At 48.7% G+C, this 12,121-nt stretch overlaps 1 protein-coding gene across 1 annotated transcript in view; it reads left to right on the forward strand.

The window, feature by feature from the left end:
• Positions 1-10,462: 10,462 nt before the first annotated feature.
• The window catches only part of TRIM71 (tripartite motif containing 71), a gene marked incomplete at both ends in the record, with an annotated part of 59,457 nt that continues 57,798 nt past the window's right edge, over positions 10,463-12,121 (forward strand). The window contains one exon of the mRNA XM_081106203.1: positions 10,463-11,326. Within this exon, the coding sequence (XP_080962329.1) occupies positions 10,463-11,326 (864 nt within the window). The remainder of the gene's footprint in view (positions 11,327-12,121) is intronic.

Below are 12,121 nucleotides of genomic sequence, written 5' to 3' on the forward strand. Positions count from 1 at the left end.
TCTTCAATAAATGGTGCTGAGAAAATTTGACAGCCACATGCAAAATAATGAAAATGGATCACTAACTTACACCATAAACCAAAGTTAGCTCAAAAGGGATTAGACTTAAACATAAGGGTTAAAACTATAAAACTCCTAGAATACAACACAGGCGGCAAGCTCCTTAACATAGGTCTCAGAGATGATTGTTTTAAATCTGGCACCAAAAGCAAAGTTAAGAAAAGCAAAAATAAAAAAAAAAGGGGACGACAAACAAAAAGCTTCTGTACAGAGACGGAAACCATCAAGAAAATGAAAAGGCAACATGCTGAATGGGACAAAATATTTGCAAATCATAAATCTGAGAAGGGGCTAACACCCAAAATACATGAAGAGCTCATAGAACTCAACAGTAACACACACACACGCACCACAATCAATCTGATTTTATTTTTATTTTTTTATTATTTTTTTAAAATATATTTTATTGATTTCTTACAGATAGTTAGAAACATCGATGAGAGAGAAACATCGACCAGCTGCCTCCTGCACACTCCCTATTGGGGATGTGCCTGCAACCAAGGTACATGCCCTTGACCGGAATCGAACCTGGGACCCTTGAGTCCACAGGCCGACGCTCTATCCATTGAGCCAAACCAGTTAGGGCAATCTGATTTTAAAATGGACAAAAGATCTGCATAAACATTTTTCTAAAGAGAGAGTTACAGATGTCCAACATCACTAACCATCAGTAACCATTTGCATTTGGAAATGCAAATCAAAACAACAAGGAGAGCCCTGCTGGCATGGCTCAGTGGTTGAACATCGACCTATGAACCAGGAGGTCATGATTCGATTCCAATCAGGGGACATGCCCAGTTGAGGGCTCCGGCTCCAGTAGGCATCTGATCAATGATTCCCTCTCATCATTGATGTTTCTATCTCTCTCTCTCCCTCTCCCTTCTTTTCTGAAATCAATAAAAAAAAATATAAAACAAAACAACAGCCCATCCTCATCATGCTTGGTCTCCTGACCCAGCTTTGCTTTATAGCACTGATCACAAGAAACGAATACACTCCACATTCACTTATGTGTGCATTGTCTGTGTCCCCCTTCCAGGGAGGGACTGTGGCTCACTGCTACATTCCCAAAGCCTGGCACATAGCAAGTAGGTGCTTAACAAATATTTGTTCATTGACTGATTTCACCTATTGCCTCATCCCCTCACTGTATTGCCTTGGGTCAATCACTCCTCTCATCATTTGGCAGGTAAGTTGGAGGCTGGCCTCACTCACATGTTCATTAGTTGGCCATCTATCAGGGGGGCGAAGGGGGTTAGCTGGGCCACATGTCTCTCATCCTCCAGCAGGTTGGCCCAGGTGGTCACAGGCGTTCAAGGGCAGCAAGCGGGCAAGCTCCAAAAGCTCAAATGCTTTCAGGTTTCTGCTTCTGTCATTTGCTACTGTCCCATTAACCAAAGCACATCAAATGACTTTAGCCCCAGGGTTATGGAAAAGCAGTGGCCTTTGATTCTAAAAGATGGGTGGATTTAGATGGACGGAGATTTCAGATGATATAGGATCAAAGTGTGTGGAGGGTAAAAGTATTATTAGTAATAATTATAACAACATAGGTCACTATCATTTTCTGAGCTTTATCACGCACCAGACTGAGTTACTGGTAAATGCTTTAAAAGCATTATCTCATTTTATCCTCACAATCATCCAGAAAGCTAGGGTCTATTTTCATTCCAATTTTATATAGAAAAGGAAAACAAGGCCTAGAGAAAGGTTGTTTAGATACAACAGCAAAACTACAATCCATAAAAGAATTTATAAACTAAGCTTCACGAAAATTTAAAATTAATTCAGAAGAAAGAGAATGAAAACACAAGCTACAGATTAGGAGACAAATCTTTGCACGGTAGGGATCAGATAAAGGGATTATACCCAAAATATATAAAGAACTCTCCAATAATAAGGAAACACTTAATAATAAGAAAAAAACAACTACCCACTAAAAAAAGGCAGAAGCTTTGAACAGACGCTTCACTAAAAATCTATGGTTTGCAGATAAACACATGAAAAAATGCTCAACATCATTAGACTTAGGGACATGCGAATTAAAGCCATAACGCAATATTATCATACACCTATTAGAATGGGTAAAATTAAATAAAACACAAAAATAACCATAGAAATTTTTGGTGGGTAAAATTGAACTCTCATACATTGTTGGTGGAAATGTAAAATGATGCAACCACTATTTAAAACCATTTTGCAGTTCCTTGAAAAGGTAACATACCTAGCATATGATCCAGCCATTCCACTCATAGGTCTTTTTCCAAGAGAAAAGATATACTTGTCCATACAAAGACTTACATATGAATGTTCATAGCACCCTTATTTGAAGTAGCCAAACTTTGGGGGAAAAAAACAACAAAAACAAAAAACCAAATGACCAATAGGAGCATGAAGCAACAAATTGCAGTGCATCCACACAATGGAATAATATTTGGCAATAAAAAGAAATGAATTATTGCCCTAACTGGTTTGGCTCAGTGGACAGAACGTCGGCCTGCGGACTAAAAGGTCCCAGGTTCGATTCCGGTCAAGCGCATGTACCTTGGTTGCGGGCACATCCCCAGTGGGAGGTGTGCAGGAGGCAGCTGATCGGTGTTTCTCTTTCATCGATGCTAAAACTCTATCCCTCTCCCTTCCTCTCTGTAAAAAATCAATAAAATATATATTTAAAAAAAAAGAAATGAATTACTGATGCACCAGCATGGATGAATCTCACGGTAATTATGCTGAATGAAAGAAGTCAGATCTCATCCCCCTCAAAAGTACATATTATACAAAAGAACACATATTGTTTCATTTATAGAAAATACAAACTAATTAATAGTGACTGAAAGCAGATCATGGTTGAATGGGATGGGGTTGAATAGAGGGATTACCAAGGGTCCTAAGAAAACTTTTTTTAAAAAACATCTTTATTGATTTCAGAGGCAGAGAGATAGAAACATCAATGATGAGAGAGAATCATTGATCAGCTGCCTCCTGCATGCCCCCTCCTGGGGACTGAGCCCACAACCTGGGCACGTGCCCTGACAGGGAATCGAACCTTGACCTCCTTGTTTAGAGGTTGATGTTTAACCACTGAGCCACGCCAGCCGGGCCTAAGAAAACTTTTAAGGGTGACGGAAACATTCTTGGTTGTAGTCATGGTTTTATGGGGTATCCATATATCAAAACTTACCCAATTGTATACATTTTTTGATAAGTTTTACATTTTTCTTTTTCAATTAGTTTACATTCAATATTATTCTGTACCAAATTGTACACTTTAAATGTGTGTAGTTTATTTATTATGTGCCAATCATACCTCAATAAAGCTGTTTAAAAAATTGCCCTAACTGGTTTGGCTCAGTGGATAGAGCATCGGCCTGCGGACACAAGGGCCCCGGGTTCGATTCCGGTCAAGGGCATATGCTTTGGTTGCGGGCACATCCCCAGTGGGGGGTGTGCAGGAGGCAGCTGATCAATGTTTCTCTCTCATCGATGTTTCTAACTCTCTATCCTTCTCCCTTCCTCTCTGTAAAAATCAATAAAAAAAATATAAAAAAAATAAATAAATAAATAAAAAAAAATAAAGAATAGTCCTGGCGGGTTTGGCTCAGTGGATAGAGCATCGGCCTACGGACTGAAGGGTCCCAGGTTTGATTCCGGTCAAGGGCATGTACCTTGGTTGCGGGCACATCCCCAGTGGGGAGTGTTCAGGAGGCAGCTGACCGTTGTTTCTCTCTCATCGATGTTTCTGACTCTCAATCCCTCTCCCTTCCTCTCTGTAAAAAATCAATAAAATATATTAAAAAAAAAAAAAAGAAAGAATAACTTTAGGGACTTAACCTGGCACAGAATATAGGGTAGGCTGGAGTGTGAGTGACCTAATTATTTATTGCTGTGTAACAAAAGACCCCAAAATGAATGCTCTGCCTGGGTAGCTCAGTTGGTTAGAGCGTCATGCTAATACACCAAAGTTGTGGGTTCGATAGCCCAGTTAGGGCACATACAAGAATAAACCAATGAATGTATAACTACCTGGAACAATAAATTGATGTTTCATCAATGTTTCTCTTTCTCTCTCTCTCTCTCAAACTCAATTTAAAAAGACCCCAAAATATAGTGCCTTAAAAGGACAATAGTTTTGTTATGTTTCACAATTTTGTGGATCAGAAATTTGGGCTGGCTCAACTGAGTGATGCCCCATGACACCAACCTGGTGGTATTCAGGCTGGATGGTCTGGAGGTCCCAACATGCCTTCATTCCCAGGCCTGGCACCTTAGCGGGGATGGCTTGGAGGCCAAGCCCAATGCATCCCTTTCCCTCTCCGCGTAGACTCAGCAACTCTCCATGTGACTGAACATGGTGGTTAGGTCTATAAGAGATCAAGGTGGAAGCTGCTAGTTTTCTTACAGGCTGAGCCCGGAACTGGCAATAGCATCTCTTCTGTCACATTCTATCTGTCAAAGTAAACCCAGCTAGCCCAGACTCTAGGGTAGGGGCAATAGACCCCGCTTCTCAGTGAAAGTCCTGGGACTGGGAAGAGGCTGAGTTAAAAGAGCCAAGGCCAGGCAGAAAACGTAACGGGTCCGAAGCAGTTGAGTTTAGGAATATATGGGAGGTGGGCAGGGCTGTGTGTAATAATAATGGAATAGACTTGGGACAGAGCAGAGAGGTCCTTGGCCGTCAGGTTAAACAGTTTGAGTTCACCTTTTTTAGGTAAGAGGAAGCGATTGAAGTCTAGAGCAGGTGGAATGAGTGAGGGTCAAATCACGGTCAGGGTGAAACAGGGATAACTTGAATGGCAGAGAATCTTTCGGCGACAACATCAGAGAGCATTTGGAATAAGAAACTGTTCAGTCTTCACAGTATGCACTGATTTATATATCTCGATTTTCTGCTATTTTTAAGAACAACTTTTATAGTTTTTGCCTCCTTATTATAAAAGACATGCTTGTTCCATTTAAGAAAACTAAAGCTAAGAGCTTAGCCAAAACAATGTGGGCGACAGGCTGCAGCAACAACCGAAAGCTAAGCCCTGGCCGGGTAGCTCAGTTGGTTAGAGCATCATCCAGATATGCCAAGACTGTGGGATGTGACCTCTGGTCAGGGCACATACAAGAAGCAACCAATGAATGCTTAAATAAGCGGAACAACAAATATATGTTTCTCTCTCTCTCTCTGAAAATCAATCAATAAAAAAAGAATTAAAAATAAACCTAGACCCTAGCTGGTTTGGCTCAGTGGATAGAGCGTCGGCCTGTGGATTGAAGGGTCCCAGGTTCCATTCCGGTCAAGAGCATGGGCCAGAGTTGCGAGGCTCGATCCCCAGTGGTGGGCGTGCAGGAGGCAGCCAATCAATGATTCTCTCTCACCATTGATGTTTCTCTCTCTCTCCTTTCCTCTCTGAAATCAATAAAAATATATTTTAAAAAAACACCCCCAAAACCCAGAAAGCTAATTAGATGTGTGCTTGACATATGATTGGTACTATACTAAGACTGTACAGTTAGTAGCTCATTTGACCCTGATGGGCTAGGTACTTGTATCAGTCATACTATATGCATGGGAAATCCGAGGCACAGAGAAGTTAAGTATCTTGCTCGAGGTCACTCAGTTAAGAGTGATGAAACTGGGATGTAAGCCTAGCTGAACTCTGAACAACATTTAACTACTAGTAAAGCTGGATGTTGACTTTTAGCTTTCATATGTGCAATTCAAGTTTCCCTACTGTTGTTTCTGAAGATCTAGGTGGCTAGCGCTTACACTTTATCATCTGACATGCTGCTATTCTGACTTCTGGGAGGTGGAAAGCACCTGACACACTACCGTTAATGATTCCAAGGCCAGCCTTAGGGCAGAGTCAAGAGCTGGCCCCAGTGTAGAACTCTATCCCCCCTCAACTGGCAGGATGATGCAAACAATGATTCACCGGTTGCCTATTAGGCTGGTACCCACCCATCCTCATGGTTCAAAATACGGATTGTGATGTACTATTTGTTGAATGTTTTCAAAAATACTTGGTGAGTTATGCTTTAAATATTTATATGAATGCACTGGAGGATGATGGTGAAGGTGCAGTTTTGACATCAAAACAAGCAGGTGCATCAGATATTTAATTAAAGATAAGTTGAAAAAAGCAGATGCAATCACTCTGATGGAAGTATGGTCTAATCCCCGACCCCAGGTCTGAGAGCAGCAGGGCCTACTGTCATCTTTGGGAACAAAATATGGTTACAGATGAATTTGGAGAAAGAATGCAAATTTACTGCCTACATAATTTCAGGGCTGGTTTCTTTTAAAAGGTGGTTATTAAAATACAAAATGATTTATGTTCAGGATTTGGGGAGGTATATGAACTCCCTTTCTCACATTAACTTGCAGAGAGAAAACTGGAAGGCTGCCTGCTCCTCCCTTGCTAAGAAAGGGTGTTTATTAGCTAGGATGCAATGAAAATTTTAATACTAGTTTATAGCAGGGGACTCTCTCTGGCCTCTCATCTGTATATATGGCTTTTGTTCCTCTCGTGGATAAGGCTAATTAGAGTCTAATCCTAATTTGTTATTTATCACTATACAATATTTTTTTAAAAATTTAACTGTATTTCTGTACAATTAGGATTAAATTACTGGCTTTAAAGAGTTCCCTCTTTCCTACCTATGGTACATTAAGTCAATGGACATTAGGAATGTGCTAATTTAACAATTTATACCACAGCCCTGTTTCCTGGCAATGTTTATCAATTTAAGAAAGGAAATATATTTGATAAAATCAAAACCTTTCTTCCCTCAACCCCCCTACTCCTTTTTTCTTTTCTTTTTGGCTTATTCTGAGCAATTGTCCCCAGGAAATTAACCCACCAACTGCTGTCAAGTCTGATTCCTCTTTCTGGAGTTACAGCCTTCCTGCCCCTCCATGATGTCTCAGCTGACTTCTCATCTCATATCCGCTATCCACTTGCAAGATATTTTAGAGTTAGGATCTGCAGGACTGCTCAACACCGTCCTACCCCCAGCTGCACCCATCATCTTTAAATTTTTAAAATAAACCTTTTAGATGCTGGTGGGTGGGGCCAACCACGAGGGAGACAGCAGGTCTGGCCCATCCTTTTTCTGACCCTCTGGGGCCATCTTCCTTCTGGCAATTCTCTTCCCCCCATCTGTTTTCCTCCTTTTTTTTTAAATGAGGGGGGGGGGGATTAAAAACAATCAAAGACAGGAAAAGAAACTAACCCCCCAAATACATACAACACCTCTGAAGCAAGGCCAGTGTGGTAGAAAATTCTATAGCCACGTGTAGAGTCATATGTGACTGTGTGCATGTTTACACGCAGGTCTCAAACTATGAAACGAAGAAACTCATAAAGGCAATAAATGGTAGCATGAGACGCTTACTTCTATTTCATTGGCAAACAAGGAGCTGTTTTGTTTTTCCAGTTTTATTGAGATATAATTGGCATGTTTTGCTTTTATTTGAGAGTAATTGACGCACTCCCTACATATTTCAGTCCATGTTCACTGAGCTCCGATTGACTCCAGGTGTGGAGGACAGCGCTCCTGAGGGCAGCTGAGGACTTGGCCCTTCCCAGTGGGGCTGCCAGGCTCAGGACAGCACTTGGGGCCCACAGTGGCTTTGTCCCCTTAGGGGTAGGGAGGTGTTTCTGCACTATGGAATGTTCAGCACATTTATCCAGCTGGGTCGATTTAAGGGCTCTTTCCAAGCTGATCTTTCCCTGTAAAACTCCCCCAATTCTGGTGAGCAAATTTAGAGAAGCTGGGGATATTTACCTGGCTGTGTTTTTTTTTCATCTTTATAATCCAGACATGGTTATTCACAGTGGACACTATTTTTTTCTTTCATTTTATTGAAATATAATTTACATACAGTGACCTGGACAGATCTTAAATGTCAGATTGACAAGTTTTGACAAATGTAGACACCAATATATTTTTTATAGATATCTTTACCCCAAGGTTCCCTCCTCCCCGCCCTCCCAGTCAATATAACCCCACCCCCACGGATAATCTTCTTATCTCTATGGCTTAGATTTGCCTGTTCTCTAATTTCCTGTAAATGGAATCACATAGTATGGACTCTTGTGTTTGGCAGCTTTTTCCTAACGTGATGTTTTTGAGACTCATCTAGGTTATTGCCTGTATAAGTAGGACCCAACATGTCACTAACAGCTTGACAGTGTTTAGACCCGGACAACTGTTCAACCCATTGGCCATCAGACCAGATACCCTCTAAATCCTGACATGTGGTCCTATCTGCTCTCCCAAGTCAGTCTCTTTCCAGGGCCAAGCAAGTTCCTCTTCCAGAACCCGCCCAGGCAGCCTGGGGCACCACCCAGATGGCCGAGGGGCCATCACCCGGGCAGCCTCCCCTGAACAGCTGCCCTCTGCCCCACACCCCTCATTAAAACTCAAAGGAAACCGGCCCCTCCGGAGATCAGAATTCAGGTTCGTTTAATTCCACCCATCCAACTGCACACAACGGCGTGATGTTTTAGTGTCCATCACCGATATGCAGTCCTTAAGAAAACGTTAAAAAATAATAATTCAAAAAAAAAAGTGGGGGAAAAAATCGTAGATCTCACGGGCACTGGATATCAGCTTCTGTTGAACCAGGATTCCGAATGAAATCTTTTCCTTTCTTTTATTTTTCTAAATAAACGGAAGAGTCCCTCTCCGCTCCTCGCTCGGAAGGTTTCAAAGGTCGTCACACTGAAGCCTGGGGGCGTTCGTCTCCCCAGCGGCCTGGAGAAGGGAGGAGGTTGGAGGGAGGAGGGAGGGAGCACACAAAAGCGAGCCATGCAGAGAGGGCTAATGTTTCCTGTTTGCCTGGAACCCCCTCCCCTGTGTCCCCTCCCCCAGCCCCCTCCCAGCACTCGGGCGGAAGTGAGTTTGCTCCTTTGGAGATTAAAAGGATTCCGAATTCCGATCAGTCCCAATAACCAGCGAACTAAGAGGAGGAGGAGGAGGAGGAAGAGACGGCAAAGCAGAGAAAGAGGGGGGCTCGCACGCGCGTGCACGCCCGCAGCCCGAATTGGGGGAGTTGTGCAAAGCCCCAGGAGGTCAGGGCGCGCGGCGTGAGCAAAGCCCGGTAGGCGCAGCGCGGCCGGGGCCACCCTAGTCTTGCACGGCGACTCGTTTCTGAAAGATGACGCTGGCCGGCGGCGTTGGCCACGCGGCTCCCGAGCTCACCGCGCTGGGCCGTTGCCGGTTCCACTGATTCCTGCGCGCCCCAGAGGAGGCTCCGTCCCCGCGGCTCGGGATCGGAGGGGGGACTGAGGCGAGGGCGAAATGGCCCGATGACAAAGGAAATGTGATCCCCCTTCGCTGCCAAGGTTTCAGAGAGGACGGACGTGAGGAGGAGGAGGAGGGGCGCGGGGCGCGCGCGGAGCTCGGATAGCATTGCACGACGGCTCGCGCGGAGCGGGCAGCGGGTACATCTAATATCTTCCTGCCGATGAATAATTCAGGACGGCCCGCGGGGACCTGCGGCCCCGCGCTGCAGCGCGGCTAAACCGGAGGGGAAGGAGCGCGCGGGAGGCGCCCAGGCCGGGCGAGGCGGGGCACGAGGGCCCGGGGCCGCGTGGGGCGCGCGTGCGTGTTAAGCGCCGGCAGCCGCGGCCAGGCCAGGCAGGCGCGCGGGAGACTCGAGGCGCGTGGGACGCGCGTGCGTACTACCACACGCGGGCGGCCGCGGCCGGGCCCCTACGACCTGCAGCTGCTGCGGGGCCGACAGTCCTGCAGGGGAGCCCGCGCCCGGCCGTGCGCAAGCCCGAGCGCGGCACGCCGGGCCACCCAGGAGTCCCTGGCCGCCGCGTCATGCGGTGGGGCGGCCGGCGTCGCGCGGGGGGACACGGGCTTGGCGTCGCGCCGCTCCCGCCTTTACTAGTTTGGGGGAGCCACTCTCTCCCAAGAAGAGACTAACTAAATTAATCTAAAGAAAAGCAACGCACCAAATACTCGTCGAACCAAATTTCGCTTCTCCCGCCCGGACTGGGATTGCACAGCGGACTCTACTTGGGAGGACTTGCCTCCGCGAGCGAGAAGCCAAGCTCCAGCTGCTCCAGGGAGTCCTCTGACCTCCCTGCCCCCGCTCTCCCCTCGCGAGTCGGGACTTGTTCCGGCGCTCCCGCTTTGTAAGGCACGCAGCCCCCACGTCCTCCGGGGAGAATCTGTAGCCTCTGGATAGTGGCATTTAATGCCCGCAGCGTCGGGAGTGGCAGCGCGCGGGCCGGACGCGGCGAGGCCAAGAGGGCCGCGCCGCGCTGGTGCGGGCTCCTGGATTGCAGACCTAATCGATGCATTTTTCTGAGTGAGTCGGCGGCTCCCCACCCACCTCGTCGGCGCTCTCCTCTCCTCCTCTTCCTCTCTGGTCTCCTCCCTCCTCCGGGCCTGGTTGCAAATGGCTTCGTTCCCTGAGACCGACTTCCAGATCTGCCTGCTGTGCAAGGAGATGTGCGGCTCGCCAGCGCCGCTCTCCTCCAACTCGTCTGCGTCGTCGTCGTCCTCGCAGACGTCCACGTCGTCGGGGGGCGGCGGCGGGGCCCCCGGGGCCGCGGCGCGCCGCCTGCACGTCCTGCCCTGCCTGCACGCCTTCTGCCGCCCGTGCCTCGAGGCGCACCGGCTGCCTACGGCCGGCGGCGGCGCGCCGGGAGAGTCGCTCAAACTGCTTTGCCCTGTCTGCGACCAGAAAGTCGTGCTGGCCGAGGCGACGGGCATGGACGCGCTACCCTCGTCCGCCTTCCTGCTCAGCAACCTGCTCGACGCCGTGGTGGCCACGGCCGACGAGCCGCCGCCCAAGAACGGGCGCGCCGGCACCCCGGCGGGTGCGGGCGGCCACAGCAACCACCGGCACCACGCGCACCACGCGCACCCGCGCGCGTCCGCCTCGGCCCCGGCGCTCCCGCAGGCGCCGCCGCCGCCGCCGCCCGCGCCTCCCCGCTCCGCGCCGGGAGGACCCGCCGCCTCTCCGTCGGCGCTGTTGCTGCGCCGGCCTCACGGCTGCAGCTCCTGTGACGAGGGCAACGCCGCCTCGTCGCGCTGCCTCGACTGCCAGGAGCACCTGTGCGACAACTGCGTCCGAGCGCACCAGCGCGTGCGCCTCACCAAGGACCACTACATCGAGCGCGGCCCGCCGGGGCCCGCCGCCGCCGCCGCCGCCGCCGCGCAGCAGCTCGGGCTCGGGGCGCCCTTCCCCGGCCCGCCCTTCTCCATCATCTCGGTCTTCCCCGAGCGCCTCGGCTTCTGCCAGCACCACGACGACGAGGTGAGTGCATGGCGAATTCCGAGGGGGCTTCCCCGGGGCGCGGGCGCGGCGTGTGTGTGTTTCCCATCGGGGAGGCCGCGCGCGGGACGGTCCCACAGCGGGGAGTCGTTGGGTGGGGGGTGTCTTCTCCTTTCGGGATGTCTTGTTTTCCCTTTGGCTACATGGCGGTCCTCGCTGCATAGCAGTAGGGCTATGTGTGTGTCCGAAAACGTGGATCCGCACATGTGGAGTTACCCCTTTTCCTCTAATTTCCCGTGTGACAAAACGTGGCAACCGTTTTCTCTAACGAGGCAGGGCAGAGAGAGGTGAGTGTCAGCGTAGACCGGGTTTCCTAGTGCGAGGGTTTCCGCCGCCCCCGTTCCCGAGGACACCCCCCCCCTTTTTTTTTTATGGATTTGATTTCCTTATTTGTTTGACAAGGCGTGCGTGCTATTGTTTTAAGTAAGACCCGAGATGGCAGAGCATGTGCTGCGTGTCCGTGGAGATGTGGTTTCCTTGTGCGGGCACTCCTAGAGGCCTCCCAACGTGCCGAGGGCTCTCTTTTAGCTTCTTGGCTCCTTTTTCGTAAAATTCATTGATGGTTGCTTGTAAGTAGGGCATGAGCCAGGAGGAGATGGCTGTGTGGGTGAGGAGTGCGGGTGCCTGTGTAGACCTGGTCTCCACGTGCGCGTTTCTGAGGGAGGTCTCTGTTTTTGGTTGGGACACGGTGGCAGCCCCCTCCTTGCGCTGTATCTGAGAGCATCTGGATCTTGGAGGACCGCGGGGCCCGGGTCGAAAGCGCCTCTCTTCCCCGCT

This window comes from Myotis nattereri (assembly GCF_964212035.1).
Source record: "Myotis nattereri genome assembly, chromosome: 14".
Classification (NCBI taxonomy): Eukaryota; Metazoa; Chordata; class Mammalia; order Chiroptera; family Vespertilionidae; genus Myotis; species Myotis nattereri.